General features: G+C 45.1%; 1 protein-coding gene across 1 annotated transcript in view; it reads right to left on the reverse strand.

The window, feature by feature from the left end:
- Window positions 1–18,871, reverse strand: part of PAPPA (pappalysin 1) — a 234,811-nt gene that overhangs the window by 176,151 nt on the left and 39,789 nt on the right. Inside the window, exon 3 of the mRNA XM_080990779.1 lies at window positions 4,148–4,293. Coding sequence (XP_080846905.1) covers window positions 4,148–4,293 — 146 coding nt within the window. The remainder of the gene's footprint in view (window positions 1–4,147; window positions 4,294–18,871) is intronic.

The raw sequence follows: 18,871 nt of genomic DNA on the forward strand, positions 1-18,871 counted from the left end.
TACGTACAAAGCACCTTATATCAAGTCAGCCCACTGGTCAAGCTAGACCAATTGGCTCAGAATTGTCTATTTTGCTGGGACAGTGATTCTTTAGAGTCTAAGGAAGAGGTCTTCCACATCTCCTTTCATGACAGTCTTTTGACTCTCCCAAGCATCTCTCAAACTCACCTCTTTCTCTTCTCCCAAATAAAGTGTTATATACTGAGTCAGACCACAGGTCCAACCAATGCAGTATTGTCTATGCCATTGGGACAATGGCTCCCCAAAGTCTTCCATTCATTTGTCAAGCCCTCTCTCCCCTCACTCCCTGTTGGTACAAATGAAGCATCTTACACTGAATCTGACCACTGGTCCAACAAGCTCAACATTATGTACTCTCCTGGGGGAGTGGTTCCCCAGGACCCTCCTCATACTTCTGTCTCTGACTTTGTCTCTTTCTATGTGAAGCAGCTTCTACTGACGCAGATCGCTGTTCCACCCAAGCCAGTATTGGGCTCATCCACACTTACCTTTTGCCCCATGCTTTCTAGGCATGGGCCCTTGCTTTCCCAGTCCACATCCCAATGCTTTTTCTTTTTCTTTTTTTTTGGCCCACCACTTCCCCCTTGCTCTTTAACACTGAAATTGCCGTTTGTTCTGATTTAGCAGTAAACAGCAGGTTTTTATAGGGAAAGTGTCCAGGGCAAAAAAAAAAAACAAGCACTTGGGCATGGACCTGGAAATCCTAGACCTGTGCATAGAAATGTGGAACAAAGGTAAGTGTGGATGAGCCCATGGTCCCCAAATATCTCAGGCTGAAGTCTTCTTCATCTCCCAATATCTGATGTTCCCTTATCACTGAGCTATGGCCATTAAGAAGAGAAGAGACTGCCTTACACTGAACCAGAACCATTGGTCCCTCTAGCTCAGGATTGTCTGCACAGATGGGCAGTGGCTTTCCAGGGTTCTAGATGTGGCTCTCTCCTAGCCCTACCGGGAGACACTAGAGATTGGATCTAGAACCTTCTGCATGCAAAGCAGGTACTCTAACATTGACCTACATCCCTCCTTTTTAGTTCTACAAACCTGACACCTACTCCTGAAGGCTACTCCTCTGAAAGAGCAAAGGCCAAAACAAAAAGCCCTCCTCCACACTTGCAGGTGAATAATTGGGGGCATATTTATGGCTGATTTTCAGAGAGGTAAGATTCAAGGATGTGATGGGGCAGGTGGGGGGGGGGAATCACACCACCTGTTTGCAGAGTTCCGTCTGGTGGCCCACATCCTCTCTGCCTTCCAATGCATCCCAACTGACAGAAGTGAGATGCTACATCTATTACTGCCCAGAAGGATCTTGGGGAAGTGAGAAAATGCAGATGATGGAAGGATCCCTGGAAGTGACAAGTCAGCAGCAGAGCATATGCCCTTGCTGCCAGGGGTGGGCTTGTGGGGCTCCCCCAAGGGAGGCATGGAGGATACCATCCCATGCACCACAGTCCAAGGGAGGAGAGGGGAAGGGAAGCTGCCACCCACTCTCCTCCTGCCCTCTGTGGGCAGGGCAGGCCTGACCTGGCAGCAGAGCAGCTGCAGCCATGTGCAAGGCACCCTGCAACTGAAGACAGTGGGCAGCATTGTTTCTGCCCACTCTCCTGCTCTCCTCCCCTAGGGTCAGGCATGAGCAAAAAGGCACAGCTCCTTCTTGCACAGAGCCGGGCTCCAATGAAGGCACCTGTTTGTATCCCCTCACAAAATTGCACGCAGGGCCACAGCCCCCATGTACCCCTACGCTACGCCTCTGTGAGTGGTGCTCTGCCTCTGAAGTTTGCCCAGGTGGGGGGCCAGCTTCTCTTTCACACCCAGGCAAAAATGAGAGTTTCTTTCATTCCTGGTTTAGTGCTTTAGTGCATTACTGAAAATGTAGGAGGCATAATAATACATAGCATGAAAGGAGTTGTGTTGCAGCTGATGAGTTAGTGTAAGGCGCTGGTAGCGTCCTATTTTCCTAAGTCAGACTACTGGTACATCTAGCTCAGAATTAACTATGCTGACTAGCAGTGGCTATCCAGGGTGTCTCTCTCTGCCTTATCTGGAGCTGCTGGTGATTGAACCTGGGACCTTCTGCAGGCAAAGCAGATGCTCCACCACTGAACAATGACCCATCCCTCAGGACTGAGAGAAGCTGTGGCTTGAGCCACTGCCAGTCAGTGTAGGCAGCACTGAGCTAGGTGGACCAATGTTTTGCTTTTGCATAAAGCAGATTCCTATGTTTGTCCCATCATCCCTGATCGCTGACCCAGTATGCTTTTTCTAAGTTAATCAGCACACACTGAAGTTTACTTAGCCTTTCCCCCACACACCACTGGAGGCGGTATGGTGTAGTGCTTAGAGTTCTGGACCAGAACTTGGGAGAGCAGGGTTCTAATGCCCACTCAGCCATGAAGCTGATTATCATACAGGGTTGGGAGCTATATAAAAGCAGGATATAAATAATTCAGAAGGACTTATCCCTCTCCCCCTTAATAGAGTCATTTTTGCAGTCTTTCCTTAGCTGACCCTGTGATACCACCTGTAAAGGGATTTTTCAACATTAAGCATGGATGCTTTATCACTTGATGGGTCTAAATACTGTAAGCCAGCTGTTGTGAGTGAGGGTTCCAGACCATTCCTACCCACCTCCAGAAGTCCCCATCATGTCATTTCATCATGCCATGTCATTCCCAGGGGCTTTGGAGAGGGAGAGAGAGAGGGAGAGGGAGGAGAATATGCCCAAAGGCCCTCTGGAGATGGTGAGCTTTCCTCACCCCCAAATTGTTAACCCTCTGAAAATTGGATAAAACCACTCCCCTGCCATTTCTCCACCCACAAACTGGATGCTTTAGCCTGGCCCTATCTGGCTGTTCCCCCACCATGAAACTCCAGGTGACATCCATTAGGGGTTTCCAGTGGTGAAACGAAGGGCATTTAGCCAGGAATTTTGCCCGGGGTAAAGCCTCCAGAGGACACCACTGAGGCTCTTAGTCAACCAACTAGCTTCTCCAATATGGACACATATCCTCAAACCCTAGGTTAGTTAAGGACATGCCTTCTCACCTAGTTCCAACTTCCACCTAGCAGTCTATGACTGCCCATGATTGGCTGCTCCCACCTTACAGCCTGACATACAGCTCTTCAGGGACACCCAAGTGGGACAAGGAAATCAGCTGCCTGCCTACATTGCGAGCAACAATTGCAAGGTTACAATGTTACATCTCCCCCACTAAAACAACGTGTTCCCTCACTCAAAAACCTTTGCAAATTCCACACGTGGAGAAGATGCCCTCAGAAGCAACTTCTTTGAAAAAGGTGAAATACTTTTGTCTTGACATCATTTGAGAAATACTGTAAAGTGTTTGGGGTTTGTAATCTAATATTTTCCTGGTTGTAAGCCAGGAAGCGAGGAATGGTGAATATTGTTTTTATTATTATTATTATTATTATTATTATTATTATTATTATTCGGTGGACTACTTAACACTATGACTGCAAATGATAAGAAATCAGGATAAAGGTTAACAGCATCCTGTCCTTTCTTCTTTGCCACAAGGAGCAGTCCACAGGGAGGAGATTCTCCCTTTTCAAGGTCTGCCTCTTCAGTTGCCGAGAATCACAGGTGAGGAACGCATTGCTGTTGTGCTCAAGCGCTGCTTGTGGGCTTCCCATGGTCATCTAGTTGAGCAAGGAAAGGATGCTGCATTAAATGAGCCTCTGGCCTGATCTAGAACTCTGCTTAAGTTCATAGGGAGATGATTTGGCTAATTATCCCAGCTCTAGCAATGCTTGGGTCAGATAACTGCAATGCTGGGACTCCCAACCTGAGACTCATGGGCTAAGGGCCCAAAGATCTACAAGAGAACCTACCAGGCTTTCTGATTCTAATTCTCTTGCATTGGCTGTATCATTTCTCTCCCCTAAGGGCATATAATTGCCCAACATGAGAATGGAACGCTGGACGAGACTGGGCCATTGACCCGATCCTGCAGGACTTTTCTAATGTTCTAATGCATAACAGTAAGAAAGGCCTGTTGCCTTTGTCGTCTACCTATGAACTTCCCAGAGCCATCAGGCTGACCACTGTGAGAACAGGATGTTGTTTGACCTGATATTGTGGAGCTCTTCTGGTGTGACTTACCCAGGTGTACCAAAGCTTCCTTGTCCCACGGCCAGGTAGCTACACCTGCCAACTCTTCTTCAGAGCTGTTAGCAAAGAAGATGTTGAGATGTGTTGAGCCATCCAGTTGGAGCCTGTTCTTAAGTTCTTTGACATCTAAATAAGCTCTGCAACAGAAAGAAAGATGAGAAAATATCACATAAATGAGAAGTGACCCCCTCAAAACAGACAAAAGTCTCAGAATATGAGCTAACATCAGAATGGGTATTGGGCTGGTGTAGAATTGTGAGACCCTCTTCCCATCTCTCCCCCCCCCCCTTTTGGGAATATCCAACAACCACAAGGCTACATTTTGAGCAGAACGGGAGTGCCAATGGGAATGATGAAGAATCACCCATAGAGGAGCCACAGAGTTTCCAGGTTCAAATCACCCCATACCTTTCAGCTGTGTCACCTTGAATCTCACTGAAGAGGTAAATCTGTACTTGGGCTACAAATTGAATGCTCTGGTATTTTAAAGGAAGGAAGGAAGGAAGGAAGGAAGGAAGGAAGGAAGGAAGGAAGGAAAACACTTTCACAAAGAATCTAGTTTATCAGGAAGAAGAGACGCAAGCTAAAATTATCCCAGACATGCTGCTTTTCTGTTTATGGAACGTTAAAAACAAACAAATTTCATTTATTTATTTAAAAGGATGGAGGAGAATCTAGTCATGTATAAGCCTGCCCTGATCTGATGTGACTGTGAGCCAAGGGCTACTGTGTGATTACTGACAGTCCTGCCCACAGTCACTTTGAGTAAGCTAACTGAGACCTATTTCTTTTTGCATAATGACTATAGGCACTATACCACTTCAGAATGCAACCAGCGGCTCAGATCACTGACTCATTTGGGAAATTGCCATCTCATAAATGGAAAGATGACTCAGCCTGGGGGGATCCCCCTTTGCTCCTAGCTCAGTCTTTGTGCATTAGCTCACTAAGACTATCTGGGTCCCTAAAACCCCTTCCTGATGTTCTGTGAATGCATGCAGTGGATGGCATTGGGATCATGTTCGTGCTCCCTGACTTGCCCTAAACTCCACAGGCTCATCTTATTATCTGAATAGAGTTAATGTGCGTGTTTCTCAGTGTTAAGTGATAATATTGCAAAACACAGCCTTCCCAGCTAAAAGGACAGAGCTCACATCAGTGCAGGTGTGTGCATGAAGATGTTGTTCAGGCACCCTACACCAACCTAGTGCCCTCCAGCCAGCATGTGTAATGTGGGAAATTAAAACTGCTTTATGTTCTAACAATGTCCTATGATATAGCATCAACTTCAGGGCACCCACAATGCACTAGAGCAGGGTGGGGAACCTCAGAACCTGGGGGCTTTCCTGACTTCTCTGGCTTTCAGAACTTTCACCAAACCATAGACCTCACTTTTCCTGCTTCGTGCCCTCCTCCTTGTTAGTTTCTGCCAGACTGGAATGTGTCATTGAACTCTGGTAATGCCTTTTGCTTGCCCAGATGGAGCATAGAGACTGACCTATTGTACTGGTCAATGACCATAATAAAGATTTGTGGTGGTGGTGGTTGACCTATTGTACAAAGGTTACATGCATTGCTCCTCCCCCTTTCCCCCTGGCCCCACCCACCCTTGGCATGTGGTCCTTAGAATGCAGCCGTCAGGGAAGAGGGTTACCTGCCCAAGTGTAATGCTACATTAGGAGGCATGGTGGGAAATTAAAATGGCAGCTTGCTATCAGGCACTGGTTGCTTGACCCAGGGCAGCTGTCAGCAGTTGGCCCTGTCAGGGCTGGGGCAATGTGCTGATGGGAGCATGTCACGGGCACAAAGCCCCAATCCCCATCCTCCAATGCATTCATTGCTAAGTGTGTAATGGGGTCAGCTCTTTGGGGCTGCCTACATCTCACTCCCTTCTCTGCTGCTAAATGCATTGTGTTCTAACACTTGGACAAAAAAAAAAGGGGGGGGGAGAAAACAACAAAACAACATAGCCATTGCTATTTCCACATCCCTGCTCAATGAAAAATCCCCGCTTGGTCGAACATGGAAATTCAGCACAAGAATTCAAAATGTGATCATCATGCAGCTGAGCCCTCACTCTTAGTTCTGTAACGTAACAGTGCATTTTGAAACCTGCAGTAGAGGTGAAACCAAGACTCAAATTACTGGAGAAGGTGGGGGGGGAGGCAAGGAGGGAGGGAGGGAAGCCCCCCCCCACTCTCATGCCTTTGGAGACAGCTCTCTTAGCAACTGCTTTTAGAAAGCTACAGAGGGGGTGATTTGGCTCAACTTAGAGGGAGTCACGACCCATAGATTTTATTAAGGATCCTCCCACCCCCATAATAATAATAATAGAAGCGGATAAAACACATATCCAGAAAGTCAAAGCTAGTCTTAGGGGCACAAGGACATCAACCTGTCATTCCTCTCTTGATGCCTCATTAGCAACGCAGACAAGCACCTCATGGGAGATTGCTGAGGGTATCAGATACTCTGTGCTCAGACTCAAGAAGCGTGTGGCACCAACAGGAGCCCATCAAACTCTCACAATGAACTGCTGTTGTTTTGCATCGTATACTGTAACAACAATGATAAATGCAGCTTAATACTCACTTGCCATTTAAAGAGCCTCTGGAAACAAAAAAATTATTTCCATTTTATTTTTGGTGCCTGTTAAAGATGTTCCTACAAGCCTTCTAAATTAAAATCTTTACCCCAGTTAGTAACTGTATTAGACTTGCACTGACTTGCAGTTTAAAACCACAACAGCACATACATAAACTGCATTTTTTCCAGAAATTTTTATTATTTTTTCACAATATAATAAAATTATATCTAGAAGCAATGAAGTAAAAAAGAAAGAAAGAAAGAAAGAGAAAAAACAAAAGAAAAGAGAGGAGAAAGACAATAGAAATAGCAACAAACACACAGCCCCCTATTCTAATTCTACCCTAATCTTCAATCCACATACAAAGAGGTGAATCTCCCCAGCTCTCACCTGAGAGGTTTTCCCCCTTCCTCAGCCTCACACCCTGAGGAAAACCCATTCTTGCCTGTCTCTCATACTGTCTCCCTTTCTTTTCACCATAACCCCTCTGTGTTTAACTTCTTTTCTACAACTAACAGTAACACAGCACTATCAGAAATTAACAATAATAAAAAACAAAGGAAAATTATAGATATTATATATCGATATCGATAGATATCGATATAGATATAGATATAGATATAGATATAGATATAGATATAGATATAGATATATAATCGTGCCCTCTGATCCTCGGATGAAGAGTGGTATAGACATTTAATACATTATAATACATAATATATGCAATTGTTTTAACTGTGTGTTTTTTTTAAAAAAAAACCCACAATGGTTTTCCATTTTAAAAAATTATATTACATATTGCTTCAGAATGCCTCATGAGAAGTGATTCATAAATAAATAATCATAACATCAGAATAAAAGAGAAATACATTACAATAAAACATATGTAATAACCCATAAAACAGACCTACTGAAATAGAGGCAAAATATTCAACAGCAAAAAGCCACAACCAATAAACAGCAAAATCATTCTTATCAGTGAAATGTCTAGGACAAGAGATACATTTTACCTGGTGATAAATGACAAGAGATACATTTACCTGGTGATAAATGTACATTAAGGATAGTGCCGGGTGGGCCTTACTGGGAAAAGCATCCCACAAGCAGGGAGTCACCACTGAAAAGGCCCTTTCTTTTGTCACAACCTGCCAAACCTCCCCTGGTAAGAGGCCCCTGGAGGAGAGTATCAGTTTCAGACTGAGGGGTTTGTGTAGGTTGTAGCAGGAAAGTAAATAATCCATTGTCACATCACAACCTCCTCCCAGTGTAGGCACTTCTATCTCACATTTCATTCGAAGGAGCTCAGGGCAGCAAGCATGTCTCACTCGCCTCACCCCAAATTTATACTCACAGCCCCCCTGTGAGATAAGACTAAGCTGAGAAATTGTGACTGGGTGACAGCTCTGCCTGAAATCCTGGAAAACAGCTGCCAACCCGTGTAGTAGCTGGCAGTGTATTGAGCTAGATGGACCAATGGTCTGATTCAGGATAAGGCAGCTTTCTGTTTTCCTAGGAGATTCCCATTGAACCATTGTGCAATTTCGCAAATTAAACAAACAAACAAAAACAGGAGAGGGGGAAATAAAACAACCCATTTTTTAAAAAAAAAATTCTGGCAAAGTTCCATTTGTCTGGATGAAAATAAATAAATCCAGAACTATTTCTTCAGAATCTGACACTAAAGCATATTTTGTCATGACGAGTTCTGACCCAGAAACTATGCTAGAAATACAGGCTTGCAAAATTCAGGTTGGAAGCCAGGTGTGACAGATTCTGTTTTTAAGCACAATGCCTCTTCCCAGATAGAACACTGTGCAAGACAGCACAATTTCCCAAAGCTTATTTGATTTTTTCCATTTTGTTTTGTTTGAAATGGGGCAACTGGAAAACATACTAATGAAGGGGGCTGCACTCTCTAGGGCAAAAAATTCTCCAAGGATGGGAAACATTTGGATTCTTCCACCTCTCTCTCTTGGCAAGCTGTGCATGTGTTTTCGCCTGTTACACGTGGTGCTCTCATGAACCGTTTGCTCCTCTGTTCCACTGAGCTGGGTTCCTTGAATTCTTTGTGAAAATTCCCTTCCCAGAAGGAAGAGAGACCACGGGAGCTGGCTCAGGACCAGAGGCTTCCACTCATCCCCCCAAGGACTCCCCAATGGAAAACAGACATGCGTTTCCACAATAGCATTATCGTTTCTCTCCTCCCCCTGTCTCTCACAGAAGTCATTGATTTCAAAATATCTCTAGGCTCGGTGTCCCCAAGCCTCCTTCTGCTGAATCATGGAGAAAAGCCATCTCCTCAGGGATACCATTGGTTTTGGGTGGGGGTTGTTTCCAAACGTTTATCTTGAGACAAGCAGTCACAGATCTATCCTGAAGGATGCTGCTCTGTGACGATTAACCCAGTTCTCATATCCACTGTCGCCCTGTGCTCTCTGTGACCTGTGACAAACACATAGGTTTTTCTGCTGATATTTGAGCATTGGCTTTAAAAAAATCTTATAAAGAATGAAAGGAAGAGCAGTTTCCCTGAGGTGTCCATTTGAAACCTCTGCCCATGTTGCATTCCACCTTCACAGCTTCATCCCCAGATGTGGCATACATGTGAACAATGCAAAAAAAGCCACTCTGGTTCAACCAATGGACCATTTGATCCAACATCTGGCTTCCCACAGATACCTCCCATAAGGCCTTCATTCTGGCTGCCTAGCACAGAGGTACAGCACTTCAGGCCTGGACATCAACAGCAGCCCTCCATAAATCTCTATCTACCCTCCCTATCCCATATACCCACTCTCCAGCAACACCCATCAAGATTCTGGCTTCACGCCCTCCTTTGAATGTTTTTGCCTTGCTGCACTCTACTAATGTCTCTTGGTGACCCAACCCAGAAGGGGGGGGGGGTGTCTGAGAGAGAAAAAGAAAGCATGTGTAGAAACTAGTCTACTATACAAAGATAAAGTTTACAGTCATTGCTCATATCCACTTTGCCTCTGGCCCTGCCTGTTTCTGGCATGTGGCTCCTGAAAGATTGCCCAGAAAAGAATGTGTCTCTTGGGTCAAAACATTGTCCACCACCTCTGCCCTCGAACCAGGTATGCAGATGTCCGCTGGCTCTGAACAGAGTTTTTAGTTCACTGTCAAGACTAATAACCCTTGACAGGCCTATCTGCCATGAATCTAATGGCAGCTATCATCATCATCACCATCAGTGCTTTTTTCTGGCAGTATAGTCATACCTCATGTCACATCCTCTTCATGTTACGTTCTTTCAGGTTACATTCTGCGGTGACCTGGAAGAGCCAGAAAGGGTTCCTTCCGGGTTTCACCGCTCACTCAGAAGCGCAAAATGACGTCACGCACATGCGCAGAAGTGGCGAATCACAACTTGCACATGCGCAGACACGCCACTGTGGGTTGTGTTCTTTTCATGTTGCGAACTGGCCTCTGGAACGGATCCCGTTTGCAACCAGAGGTACTACTGTACTTAGTGGTACACAGTGCCATCACCTCCCCCCCCCACCAAAAAAAATATTGTGATAAGGTAAACGGAGGGTCAGGAGAACAAGCAAGCAACCGTGGCTAAAAGGGGGGTTGCAAAAGGTAGGTTGAAGCAGCAGTGGCAAGAAAAAGAGGGCTCTTGTTCAGAGCTGTAGTTGCCACACTCAGTCAACAGGTTGCACTGTTCCCCTTCTGCTGCCCCCACAATGCATGCTCTCCCCCGGACGCACTGCCATGTCACTGCCTCGCTGCGCCATGAGCAGCCAGGTAAGCGCGAGCACCACGTCCCTTTCATCTCTGCTCACTCTTTCCATGTCTGTGGGATGGGGGCAGAGGAGCGGAGGAAGGGAGAAAGAGAAGGGGAGGAGGCAGAAGCCTCTGCTGCTAGTGCCGCCATCCTCCATTCTGTGGTTGGGGCAAGCCGTTGAGTCGAGCACAGAGGGTGTGGATGGTGGCTGGGAGGAGGGGAAGGGAGAGGACAGGAGGAGTGGATGTGAAGAGCAGATGGGGCAAAGTAGGGGGGGAGGTTGAAGAAGGGGGAGGGGTCACAAAGTGGGGCTTTAATTAATCGAGGGGGGACAGGCGAGAGAGTACATGTGAGAGAGAGAGGAAAGGCCAGTGGGGGTCGGGGAGAGGATTATGATTAGTACTGGCACCATTTCTCTTAGGGGAAAAAGCACTGATTATTATTATTAATACCCCACCTTTTTCCTTGTGGGACTCAAGCACTGACTGAAGAGTTTCCAGATGTGTTCTATATATTCAGTAAGGCCATATCCATACCATGCATTCAAAGCACTATTATTTTTATTTTATTTTTAAAAATGTTATTAACAGTTTCAACAAAGCACTATTAGACCACTTTAACAGTCACTGCTTCTGCCAAAGGATTATGGGAACTGTAGTGGGTTTAGGAGACCTCCTATTCCCCTCACAAAGCTAACACCCCCCAAATTCCCTGGGAAAAGGGATTGACTATTAAACAGCTCAGGGGACTGCAGCTTTGGGAATGGAATAGGGGTATCCCAAAAACCCTCAGCATCTTTAAAAAATCTTACTTGTCAGGATTCTTGCGCGGGGGGGGGGAGCCTACGGTTGCCTAAAGTGGTATAATAGTGCTTTGTATGTATAGTGCAGATGGAGCCTCAGTCAGTCCCATTTGAGAGCCACCTAAGCTAGTGGTCATTGCCACATATTGTGGCATAGAGTTCCAGACATGAGACACAGTGCCCACAGGCAGTGCTTAGAGTGTGTTTCAGCAAGAAAATGGCAATGGTGGGCCACTGAAATGATGGCCAGCAGGTGAGGAGGAGCTGCTCTCAGACTACTATTCTGCACAGACTTAACCTCAGCATAAGCCTCACAGAACACGGTGCAACTTGCTTGCAAATAAACATGCATCACATGCAGTAGGCTCAATCTGTGAGTGCTGAATGTCTGGCAAAACCAGCAATTATTGCTCCATTCCCCTTCGCCCCAGAACCTGGCCACATCTGGCAGATGCTGTCTGGACAGTTGCCTGAAAGGGAAGACAGTACTAGCTGCGCAGCATCTAGTATTCTGAAGGCAGACAGGTTAAGGGAGAAGCTTCTTTCTCTTGCCTCAAGAATTGCCTCAGACCAGGAAGATAACAATATTGAAACACATATATGCATATATCTTCTCCAACACCTGTATCAACTTTATAGTATTTGTCACTGTAAGGGCCTGTATCACCAGTTGGGAACATCCAGCCGACAGGCCATTTAGCCCACAAGGCCATATCGCTTACTACCTCTGGCATCAGGTGACTGACACGTGCACAGGCCTACTTTCCTTCTAGACTTGGCCAGTTGTGTGTTTGTGTGTGTGTGTGTGTGTGTGTGTAGAAGATAAGGATCTGGTCCCCTGGCTTTATCAAGTTGCCCCAGCCCTGGTCTGTACCATCTGCCTATACAGTGGTACCTCGGGTTAAGAACTTAATTCGTTCCGGAGGTCCGTTCTTAACCTGAAACTGTTCTTAACCTGAGGGACCACTTTAGCTAATGGGGCCTCCCGCTGCTGCCGTGCCACCGCCGCACGATTTCTGTTCTCATCCTGAAGCTAAGTTCTTAACCCGAGGTACTATTTCTGGGTTAGTGGAGTCTGTAACCTGAAGTGTCTGTAACCTGAAGCGTCTGTAACCTGAGGTACCACTGTAAAGCTATTTTTTAAGGGTGGTTCTGTTTTGTAACCTGTTATGGTTGAGAAAGTGGTAGACACATTTTTGTAAAACAAATAGATGTTTAAGCATGTGGTCTGAGCAGGTTTCAACATCAAAAGCTTTTCAGTTTATAAAAAAGCAGACCAGTTTAAAAATGAAGTATGGTATGGATAGAAAAGTCTCTCCCCCCCCCCCCCATTATCCTAGAACCTGGGATAAATAAATGAAGATGAGTGGGGGAGAATTTCAGAGTAGGTGTAGAAACATAGGAAGCTGCCTTATATTGAGTGATATCCCTTGTCCATGTAGCTCAGTACTGTCTACACTGACAGGCAGTTATTCTCTGTAGATTGAATCAGGGACTTTCTTTATAAAAAGCAAGTGCTCTATGGAGCCATGGTATTTTCCATGAAATGAAGTAAGAATCAAGCCTTCATGATTTCAAAAAAAGAACACAGGAAGCTGCCTTATATAAAGCCCACCTGGCTCAGTACAACCAACACTGAATGGCAGTGGCTCTCCAGGCTTTCAGATAGGGAGCTTTTCCAGTACAACCTGGAGATGCCGGGCACTGAACCTGGGACCTTTTGCCTGCCAAGTGTTGTGCTCTTCCATTCAGCCTCTTATGTTGCGGTTACTGTGTTTGCTAGCATAGCACCAAACAACTGCTGGTAGGCACCTCAAGCCCCCCTTCTTCAGCATGGTCTGTGAGCCACCCATCATCTTCTCAAGGTTATTTGGGTCCCGTGATGGAGGATGTAATGTCACTCAAATGGGCCGATGCCAAAGAGAACCAAAGCAGCCAGACTCAAGGGCTGCCAAAGTCGCATTTCAAAGCCATGAGTGCAGTCCTGGAAGAGGATCAAAGCCTTTTTGAGCTGTCATTAGAATGTTTCCTTGACGCATCTCTTTGGTAAAGGCCAGTAAGCTCCATTCCTTAAGCTTGGCAGTCTGAAACAGCAGTTCAGAACAGAAATGGGGGAGAGGAGGGAAACGGCGTGTTTGCATGAAGGGTGGAAGAGCATAATTTCAAAACAGAACTCATGCCCCCAAACGCAAACCAAACCAAGTGATAACTCAACATAGCACTTTTCCTAAGATGGGACATTTGCGTAATGCCAGGAGACTGCCTTACACTGGAGTAAGTGTGATGTCAGTTAAAGGTCTTCTCTGCTTGAGCTGCTTTCAGATGCAGAGAGAAAGGCTGTGTACACAACATCCATTTAAAGCACAGGGTTCCAGGCCCCTCCCCAGTATTTTGGAAACTGCAGTTTGTAAAGGGTGCTGGGAACTATAGTTGTGGGGAGAAGGGTTCCTAGGATTCTTTGTAAGGGGAAGGATGTGCTTTAAATGTATGGTGCGTGGAGAGAGAGGGAGGGAGGGAAGGAGGGAGGGAGGGAGGAAAGAAGGAAGGAAGGAAGGAAGGAAGGAAGGAAGGAAGGAAGGAAGGAAGGAATTCTACAGATTGCTCAGAGGCCACTGGGGATGCTGATATCACATCATCAAATCACATGTTCCTCTTCCCCCATCCCTGCAATGTGTTCAGCCAGACCAACCTGTTCCACATGCTCCTTTGCACGCTGCAGAGCGTAAAGCAGAGGGGGACAAGACGGCAGAGGGAGATAGTGATCTACTTGCAGATCTGTGGGTGATTTGCATTCCTTTGCAAAGGTTTCTGAATCCCAGTAGCTGAATTAAGCTTAAAAATTTGAAGGGGGAAAAATGCAGTGGGGTTTTGCTAATTCATTATTTCTCAGACTCAAATATTGTTTGACTCCAACCCCTATTGTCCAAAGCAACTGGGCATGCTGGCTGACAAGTTCTCCATCCCTTAGTTTCAGGGCTGAGGATGTGGCCCTCCAGACCTCTCTATCTGGCTCTCAGGGTTCTCCCCAGGCCACACCCACTTACCCTGCTTTTGCCTGGCTGGAATGTCTCCTTGCACCCTGAGAATGTCTCTTGCTTGCCCAGATGGAGGCTAGGAAAGGATGTTCCAATGCAGATAGAAACCTACTGGGCAAAGGTACAACTTACATTTACTGCTCTGCCCATTTTTGCCCCTGGCAATGTAGGTCTTGGAAGGTTGCCTTGAGTTGAACAAAAAGGCTCCCAGCCCCAGTAAACTCCACTGAGCACAATTAGATTTCCTCCCAAGTGAGGAAGCCTAAGGACTGCACTGTCAATTGAGTAATGCTTTCCCAAGGAGCCTTTCATCACACGGTAAAGCAAAGAAACATCAGAACAGCTTTGTAAAACAACCTGACCTCTCTTTATCCAGGGGCAAAACTAGGCTTTATCTCACCTAAGTGTTTGGCACACCCCCGCCGCACACATTTGCATACACACACACAAGCTGGGAGCCTCAATGGTGCCCCTCTGGAGGCTGCACCTGGGGCAAAAAACCCGGCCATACCACCCCCATAGCTATGGCACTGCTTTATCAAAGCAAATCCAAAAACAATCACATGGAATTTGGTTTTGTCATTGCTTGTTTCCAGCCTCCCTCCACAGTGACCAAAGGCTTGATGACGGTTGGTCTCTCAAGGGACCCTGGTGAGCTTGGTAAATCTGAGTCAGAAATCGCAATCCAGCCAGCATAGTTAAGGATGCAATTGTAAGCTTAGTGCTCTTGGGACTGGTAGGGCTGAAGGTAAGGGTGTTGCTAGAGCCAGTGCATTCTGCTTCTGCCCAACATCAGCCTACCTGCTGAGTTCTGCAAGGGCAACAGTGAGAACTGAGGAGGAGGAGGCTGACAGCAAAGGAAACTGCATGGACTGTTTGCAAGTATGAAGGCAGGCAGGTGGAGACTGGCAGACTGAGCTGGTGGGATAGTGCCAACAACATATGGAGGGCCACTTCCCCGCCATAATTCAAACACTCCTGCCCAGCGCTATTTTTCTAGAAAAAGAGGTGCCGGAACTCACCATGAACATCTCCCTTGTTCTCTTAATAATGGCAATGGTGCCCACCTGAGAGGTGCCAAAACTCAGTTCCTGTGAGTTCCAGCTGAGAAAAAACCCTGCTTCTGCTTACCGCAAGCATTACTGGGGAGGAGTGCGTGTGGCAGAGGCAGATCTGCCAGTTTTGGTTTCTCTCTGTTTTACATTTTCCCATTCTTTCTTAAGTTCCATTCTCCACATGTATGCAATTTTTTTAGATGTCCTCATGAAGAGTCATTAGCATTTTAGTGTGAATTTTTCCTCATATTCACATTCTTGTATGCAGTCTTGCCTTGTATACACTCCCCCCCAAAGCAATGCCTCCTTATATAATGCACTCTTGTGTGTTATTTTCAGTAATGTGTGCATTTTAATTTTACCCTAGCATATGCACTTTTGCACACCTTGTTTGGCTGGAGTATGGCAGTGCAAAATTCAGTGAAGTGTGAATTTCAAAGAATTTCATTTTGTATACTGTTCCAGAAATTGTTGTAAATTAGGTAGGGTTATCTTTTAAATGCAAACTGAACCAAATCCCACCCACTCCACCACCCATCACCAATTTGCATATACATGTTGCTTAATGCTCAACTTTCATGCTTAGACATTTATGTGGGAATTCTAGGTTGCTTGTTTTCAACAAACAACCCTTCATTAATCCATTTTTAATCCATTGTCCATTTTTGTTTGAAGAACAGAAGCAAACACAGAGAAAAGATAAATCACAAGACAGTAGGAGAAGACTCTCAGTGTTACAAGTGGCTGGATTCAGGGTCTGGGGGAGAGAACAATGCTCCACCCCCCAGCCCAAATGGCAGTGCTTACAAGAGTTTCTGGCTTGCCACTGCTATTGGAGAACAACCAGAGCCCAAAATAAACTCCCCCTCCAAAGTCTGTTGCCCCCCTGGCCCCAAACTTTGAGCAACTAAAAAATCCATTCTTTTGGCAGAGGCCCTAGAAGAAAACATGCAATGACACCAAGTTCAAATCCAGATTACTGCTGACCTTTTTTAAAAAAATGGTATTAGGTGAGGCAGTCAGCATGAGGAGAAAGGATAAATAACAGGTCTTATCAAATGGCAACCCATTGTTGTGGAGCACCATGCATACTTCATAGGATGAATGGAAGAACTTAAAAGATCAGTCCTGCTAATCTTTTACTAAGGTCCACTATCCTGTTTTCTACAATGCAAACCAGATGCTTCCAGGAGTGAGCAAGCAAGGCCTGGTCTTTCCCTGGTGTTGCCCCACCCCCTCCCCACTGTCACATAATTTTGACTATGGAAGTAAGATTTGCCTATCACAGCTCATAACGTAGCAGGCCTTGCTAACCACTGCCCCACGGCACTATAGATTCTCAGTGAAAACCCTTTCAGACTAACTCCATCCAGGCTGGCCATGGGCTCCTCCAGAGCAGAAAGGATTGTAAGGGGGCTTTGTACTGTTGTTTGACAAACAAGGGCTATGTGAGCTCCCATGTGTCTTCTGTCCTGACTCCTGGCTTGTTCATAGGTCCTGCCGTTTGATCTTGACTGCCAGTTCTTGGCTTTGGATTCACACATGGCCTGGATTGCCAGTCAATTAATTTTGTATTGTATAAATAAGTTATGGGCTTTGAGACTGGCCACAGAGGGCCTGTCTGTAGGCAGATAGGTAGGTACTAAAGGAAGAATATTTTTCAGTGGTTGCTCCAGATCAATGGAAATACCTTGCAAAGTATGTACATACGGCCTCAACTTTCTTGTTTTCTGACTCTCGTTTGAAAAGCACTGATTGAGGGCATGATGAAGAGAAGACCCCTGAGAGGGTGCGTGTGCTAGAGATGGGTAATACTGTCAACTTCATTCCTCCCCAGTTTCTTATTTATCCAATCAAAAACTCAGCTCTCCATCTTTCCACATCAGTTTGTGATTTTTTGTTTTTGTTTAAGTCCTCATGGAAATTCATCACCCCTTCTAGTGCAAACTTCTCCTAAAACCCACATTTTTGCAAATCCATTTCGCTGAATATAATGCACTTCTGCATGTTATTTTTTTATGAATATATGTATTTCTGTGCACCCTTTATACTAGCATATGCATTTGTGTACACCTTGCTTGCCTGGAGAACTGCACCGCAAAATTCAACGCGGTGTAAATTTAGAAGGATGGCTTTGTTCCAGTTCTTGTACTGCTTTGAAAAGTGAGAGGTTTGCCTTTAAATGCACATGGAACCAAATTTCTCCCCTATCCCTAACACATGCTGGTGAGTTTTGCACGAGTCTCTTCAACAACCCGAGCCTTCAGGAGAATTGCACTCATTTGCCTGTTATCCGCCCTCATCTCCACCTGATATTCCCTTGGCACCCTGATGTTTTTCCAGAGTCTGCACACCCAATCTTTGTAACAAGGAGAAAAAGTCACAAAAGATAAAAGGAACAGCATCAGGAGATTTACAGAAGCCAAGTTTGCAAAAGCAAAACATTTTCCTCCTTATTGCTCTGACAAACTCCCGCTCCCCGACATTTGTATTTACTAGATCCAGTGTACATTTTGAGGCAGGTTCACAGACGAGCAGTTTTTAGGCTAAATGCAAGGAGACTTTAAACTGGCAGCAACAACAGAGTGAAGGTTCCTTTGAGACACAGAGCTGATAATTTCTGTGTCCTGCACAGCACTTAATACTTATTTAAGAATTTTTTTAAATAAACTGCTGAGATAAATTAAAAAATCTAAGGGGTATACAGAAAAAAGATATTAATGCTATACAGATAAAATTTAAAAACTGGCATATGTAACTAAATTAGATAAATGTGATATATCATGTAACCATTATTACTTTATTAGTATTATTTATCAGTTATTATCTATTATTAATAATCTATTATTATCAATTAAATGCGTATCACACCCTTCCTTCCAAAGTCCCTCTTATTATTACTTATTATATATATAATATATATATATTATATATATATATATATATTATATATATATTATATATATATTATATTATTAAATAAGTATCATTTATTAATTATTGCCACAGAGTGGCTCTTTGGTGTTGGAGCTCACAGTTATGGAATGTCCTCCCTACAAGGCTTGCCTTTTTATTATTTGTTTGTTTGTTTGTTTGTTTAGTATATTCGTACCCTGCTGTTCAACCAGAAAGGCTCCCAGAGCAGCTTACTTGCAGTCAAAACAAGACAGTCCTTACCCGCAAGGCACACAATCACAAGGGAAAAGGAACAGGGAAGGAAGAGGAAAATCAAAATTGCGACACCAGTTTCTGTTCCTAGAATGACCAGCTGGCACAGTTTGGGGCAGGAGGTGCTTGGTTGAGCTGGGGCTCCAGCAAAGCTGATGAAATGAGCCCTGGCTCTGCCAGTGACTCTGGTGCAATGGCTGCCCCCAGGTGACAGTTGAGGGGAGAGGAGGTCTACTGCTTATATTGCATACCCCTCAACTGTAAAAACAAAACCACCAGAATGTCCATATTACGCAAATCCAATTGAAAAAACACGTGAA

This window comes from Podarcis pityusensis (genome assembly GCF_964106645.2).
Source record: "Podarcis pityusensis genome assembly, chromosome: Z".
NCBI lineage: Eukaryota > Metazoa > Chordata > Lepidosauria > Squamata > Lacertidae > Podarcis > Podarcis pityusensis.